The sequence below is a fragment of the Balaenoptera ricei genome, chromosome 12 (assembly GCF_028023285.1).
Source record: "Balaenoptera ricei isolate mBalRic1 chromosome 12, mBalRic1.hap2, whole genome shotgun sequence".
In the NCBI taxonomy this organism is placed as follows: Eukaryota; Metazoa; Chordata; class Mammalia; order Artiodactyla; family Balaenopteridae; genus Balaenoptera; species Balaenoptera ricei.
In genome coordinates, this window is record NC_082650.1 from 54,965,100 (window position 1) to 54,971,303 (window position 6,204).

Below are 6,204 nucleotides of genomic sequence, written 5' to 3' on the forward strand. Positions count from 1 at the left end.
GTAGGGCAGGGAGGGGGAGGGGAGCGCCAGGCAGGGGAGGTGAAGAGGAGCCGCCAGCACAGGCGGCTGCGGAGCCAGAGAAAGAGGTGGGGGAGAAACAGCGGGCGCGGGCGGGGGGAGGGGGTGAAAAAGGGAGGCAAGTGGGAGAAAAAAGGTAAATTTATATCTTATTGACCGGACCCTGACATTTTAAAAGTCCACTACCAGGGGACAGAAGAGTTGAATAAACGAAAACTTAATAACGGATTAGGCTCCTACCGTCCCTTCCCCGGCCAGCCCCCGGTTTCAAACTGCTTACCCTTTACCTTTAAAATTGGTTCAAACGATTGTTGATTGCTCGATGCTGACACCAATACTGCCTCCCTCATCGACCACTACAGTAAATGTTATAGATCAACTAGAAATGCTGGATTTCCTTTAGAATATAAAATAAAACCCGTCTTTGAAACATTAAAACGCACCACTACTCTTCCCCCACCCCACCCCCATTTTCTTAAACAAGCAGTTTACCGAGAAACTGTACAGATACCACTTCCCTTCGGCAAAGCTACGGAGCTTACCCTCCCCCACTATACCCGCAACCCCCTCCCCGTCTCTCCAAACACACTCCTAACTCTAACACTGTTTCACACAAACTAAAACGTAGGGATTCTGACCGAATCTAAAAGCTTTTGAAAATCCACATAATGCACTTATTTACACCTCCTCCCCATACTAAACAATGAAATATAAATTTATACTAATTAGTTAAGATCTGAAGTAAATTGATGTATATAAATAAATGTTATTTTCAGCTGTTTGTGGTAAAAGGCTTCAATCGAGACTGATTAACTTGAAAAGATTTTTCGTCTGTTTATTTCTTTTGTTGTTTCTCAAGAAAGGAGGCAAAGCTTTCTCATTTTATTTACTTTGTGTGTGTGTGTGTGGGGGGGGATAACCATGTGCCAGCTGGTAGGGAGGAAAGAAAAAGTGTAAAAATGTAAATGATTTTGAAAGAGTCCCAAAAGCTTGAAGCTCTCAAAAAAATTATTTACTAACAAAACACTCACTAGGCATTACTTTAATAGTAGAAATCAACTGATTACACTGACCTATAATGAAATAACTTTAACGATGGTATTCCAGGTTAAATATTTTTAATAACAGGAAATAGAAAAACTAATTTGAATAAGTTGTGTTTTTTTAATATTTTAAATGAAAGAACTACTTTTAAAAATCAACATCTGGTAACAGAAATAATGTGAAAAGTATTCATGCAAATTGAGGAAATGCCATTATTTATGTAAAAATTATCGTAAAATTCACAGGCAGTATAATTTAGTTTTGTCACTGACACACATTCATGATAAACAATGTTTTATCTGTAAGCATGTTTTTAATTAAAAAATAGTCTAATCATCATAAAATCAGAAATATGTAGGTGGGTTCTGAATCCTTGTTTGTTAAATTTGATGAAATTCAAACCTATCAATACATAGATGAAAAGTGTGAAATGCCATGAGTGAACCACATTGGATGGTATGGTTATGAGATTCAGTTTTGCCTGATTGGGGGCCTCCAGTATTAGTGGAATTAAGGTAGGGTTCACTGGACTGGTCACTGGTGTCAGAGGTTATCGACTCATTCATTTCCTGAGAGGGACATCGGCCTTTCAAGTCGTGTAGAAAGCTTTTTCCAACTGGGGACTTTGAGAAATCCTCTAACATTCATTCACAAAGAATTTAAGGCAAATGCATTTTACATACCTGGTTGGGGGGGGGATTGGAGTGGGGTCGGTAAAAGAAAGGGGGAGAGAAGGGAGGAGGAGAGGGTAGAGGGAGGAGAAGCAGGGAAGGGAATTGGGAGGGAGGGAGAGAAGGAAGGAGACTGACAGAAAATATCAGTCCCCATTTCAGGGATATGGCACTGTCTTTTAAATAGACTCATCTTTTCCTGCTCCCCCCTCAGTCTTTTGAGCCTAAGATCCTTTTATGAAACTAACCATCATCTTTTTAAGCTCATAGAGTTCTTCTTTCACCTAAAATGGTCCCATGAATCTCCTAGAACGCTTTCCAATTTGTCACCTTCCTGAAGTCTTCTGGTTTTAATTTTTTTCTCATTTCCTACTTGTTTTTAGTGCCAGAAAGACCTGTGCTTGACTCAAAACGCATGTTTTATACTTGTGGAAGCCAAATGTTTCAGTAGCTTGATTTATCATACTTCTTGCAAAATGTCTTTAAAATGAGTTCAAGTAGCTACAAAGAATCCTCAATGCACTGGGGGTAAAAAAAAAAATCAAGGAAATAACCTATCATACACCCGTTGGTTATCACAATCTAAGATTTCTACATTTAAAAAACGTACATATTTTTTCTTTCTTTCTTTTTTTTAAAGAATTCCGACAGTACAATGCAAGGAGCCGAAAGAGGTGCCAGAGCCCACCGTCGTTGTTTTCAACTATAAGCAATGAGTGACTTCTATTACAGCTGAAACAATGCTTCGGTTCTTCTTAAAACTAGGAGGAGGGGCTGCGGCACTGCGACGAGCGGCTCCACCCGTGCTCTGCGTCCCGGCCGACAAGGCCGGGGTCTGCAGCCCCGCGCTGCCCTCGCAGCCGCGGATCTTCACGCGCAGCTCGCGCCCCCAGGGTCGCCGAGACCCCCAGGTCAGCGGATCTGCCCCTTCCCTCCACCGCCCGCCCCTGCCACTTCCTCTCTCCGTTCTCTCTCCAGTCACCTTTCCCTTTAGTCACATCACCACCTCCTCTCGAGAAGTCAAGCCGTTCCAAAGAAGGCTGAGGATTTCTCACTAATTAGGGGACATTCACATTTGTCATTTCGTCCCGACAAGAGGAACACCAAACAAAAGAAACCTTTGCCTTCACCAGGATGGAGGCAACGCTTGGCGCACCCTACTACCTTCCCCGCGTTTCCAGACACGTATCATGTATAATCTGATCCCTTCATCTGGGAGATGTCAGTCTCCGCAAACCAAAAAGTGAAGTCAAGGGGGGGAGGGGTCATGAGGAGAACCCGAGAGAATGACCACTCCACCCCCTACTCCCCAACCAGGCCATGCCTAAAATGGAGCTGTCTTCACACAGACCCCTGGCGCCGTCCTTTCGGGAAGCCACGAAAACGTCGCCGTGCGCCTTCGGAGGATCAGGAAAAGCTGTCGGCGGGGAAGGGGGTGGGGGGCGGCCGGGGGCGATTTTAGGGAACCCGCTGTCTGGCCGCGGCTTGAGGTTTCCCGCCCAAAGGCTGCGGACCCGCACGTCGGGCAAACTGTTGCCGATCCCTCCCACTGCGTTTCAGTAAACTACTTTACCCGCAAATAACTTTCTTGAAATTCTTGCAACACGGAGTCAGCTGAAAGGAGTACTGGACTGGGTGCGTTGGTCTTATAGCACAGGCACTTTAGAATATGGGGGCTATTTGTTTTTGTTTCCGAAGAGCAAAATTCCGTTCTCATTTAATTTCCTTATCTGAGAGCAAAATGCTCTGGCTTAACACAATTGTTCCAATTTGGTAATTTTTACACAGCTGTAAAAATCTCTTAAATATTTTCCTTAAATAGGTTAACATATTTCCCCAGGTATCATTAAATAAAACTATGGAAATACGGGAAACGATTAGAATAAATTTTAAGTGTGCCAGATAAAATTGCCTTTATATTTCAAAAAACAAGCATTTGCAAATGTTTCCTTCTTTTTGGTCCCTTACGTTTTAGCAAAGTATTTAGAGCAACAAAATTAATTCAGAAAAGGGGCATTATTTTAACACCATCATTTCGTAGAAAGTTTATGTTTTTTATACTGGAATAGCAAAAAATCATATTCTGTTAACATACTTCTTCAATTAAAAGGAAAAATAAAAATTTTTATTATTACTCCTCCCAAATATTTTCTGAATTGTGCGCAACAAATACTTTCCTAAATGATTTTAATTAAGACAGCAATAGGTTAGAGAAATCATTTAGTAATAAGCATTACATTACTTTGCCCAGAATAGCACAAAATGAAGGTTCTTCATGTTTTATTTGAAAAATGAGTCCAGATTTTTCACCTGTACTACTTGAACAGGTATGCCTCATAATTTACAGATCTTTTTGCAATAAATATTCTGAGTCTGCAGAAATGACACTAAATAATGTAAACATACAATTTTTCCCTCTCAAAGCAATGAATGAAAATTTACCCTTTAAAACTTAATCTCATCAAAATAAATAACTGGAATAAGAGTGTGGACTGCTTCCTAGGTATTTCTTTTAATATTTTCACTTTAGGTTAATTCGGGGGAAGAGGACAGGTAGGTGGAAAATGGGAAGGGAAAAAATAGTACAGGAGTAAAAGATGAGGCAAATGAGAAGAAATCTTCAGGCTTTAAAGATGCCTGTGCAGGAGGCAAATCTGTGGAGAAAAAGCACCCAGCTAAAAACCTGGAGGCCAGAGTTCTGGTCCCATTTAATGACCTTGTGTGTGACCTTGGATCATTAAGCTTCTCTGGGCCTCAGTTTCCTCACCTGCAAAGTGAGGACACTGGAGCAGTTGATGTTCAAATCTTTGGCTTAAATGCAATCTCTGGCAATAACCTTTCTTTTGGTGAAAGTGCAACCTCTCCCCGGCCAACCCTTTTTAATCACAAGGAAACACAGACATGAAACTTTATTGCAGTCACTTAACACACTGGTGTTAACATTACTTCCCAGCAGAAGAGAAAAGGGCCTCTGGACTGCCTCCAATCTGCCCCCAGAGGAAAACCACAATCAATAGTAAGGGGAAAAGAGTTGGTAAATTAAAATATTGTGGCAACTTTTCAGAATCTTCCTTTTCACGGTACTCTTTAGAGCATCATCTCTATGTCAAAGGATTCACTCCAGAAAAAAGTAAAGTGCTTGTCAAAAGGCAATGCCTATCAGTGGTTTCCTCATCCTACTGCTTTCCTCTTGCTACCTACAATCCTGTATTTGATAAGCTTAATAATAGAATAACAGCTTTTCACTTGTACTTATAAATGCTCATAAACTCTGTCATCTCATAGCTCTTAAGAGTTTTGAAAGTAGTATTAGTCAAGAGTAGAGCCAAGGCATTAACTGCATGAGAGCAGAAGCCAGAGTAATACATTAAAATAGTAATACAAATAAAACTGTTACTGAAAATAGTGTTGTCAGTTTTCAGTTAGTTTCAGTAATACAAGAGAATACTTCTCCATTAAAAGCCTAGGTTTACAGTACACCTAAATAAATGAAAGGATATATATATATTTTTTTTTTTTTTAAGTGTAGGTTTAAGATGTTAAAAGTTCACGACTCATTTTTGTAGTATAATGAGGAACAAATTTGATACATGCTCATGAAAAGCAAAATAAATGGAGCTTTCCTAGATTAGGAAAATTCTCTAATTCTCTGAAAAACATGGCTAATATATTGTGCTATTTATGTTATGCTAAATTTTTTGAAAACGGGAGCAAGTCTCTAGCTTTAAATTAATTCAACATATACTTGTGAGTGTCTATTTTGCTACGGGGTTTACAAAAATGAACAAGCCACAAATACTTTTCATTCAGCTCCATTAACATTTAAATATTATCTGTTTTGCCTGAGATACGGAAAAGGGAATCACAAAATCCAATATTGCTAAAATCAGGAGGAAAAGGAGTTAATTAGAAGATTTCATCCATGCAATTCTGGTGGGAGTATCAGTTTATAGATGAAGTGATCTGGAGTACAGTAGGTACAAGATGGGTACCATATCCATCTTGCCAAAGTGGAGAATGCCTGAGGGCTGTCATGTTTTCTCATATGCCTCCAGTGATCTTTTTAAATAAATATTAGTTAAGTAAAAATTTAATTAAAAAAAAAAAAGACTAACCTGGGGCTGATGAAACCTGGTTGAATGACCTCATTGTCTTCTGAAGAACCTAAAATCAGAGAGCTCAAGTCAGTACTACATTAATTGCTCATTTAATTGCCTCTTCTTCAGCTTAATGGCTCGTTAGAAAGCAATAAAATGCTTAGGTTTTGACTCTGTGAAGTGACCTGTAAACTTTTTTTTACAATTTAAGACTCACCTAGCAAAATTAGATAACCAATTGGCATAAACTTGCCTTTCATTCCAATTAAAGGATGGTAGTTTAAAAAACATGCTAAACAAGACCACTAAGATGTAGTCAAAGATCCAGATTTCAGGAACAATGCAGTTTTAAATTTTTTTAATATTAATTTTAC

The 6,204-nt window shown here is 39.5% G+C and overlaps 1 protein-coding gene across 1 annotated transcript in view; it reads right to left on the reverse strand.

Annotated features, from left to right (window-relative positions):
- Positions 1–5,882, reverse strand: part of LIN28B (lin-28 homolog B) — a 122,204-nt gene extending 116,322 nt beyond the window's left edge. Inside the window, exon 1 of the mRNA XM_059942015.1 lies at positions 5,849–5,882. Within this exon, the coding sequence (XP_059797998.1) occupies positions 5,849–5,882 (34 nt within the window). The remainder of the gene's footprint in view (positions 1–5,848) is intronic.
- Positions 5,883–6,204: the final 322 nt, after the last annotated feature.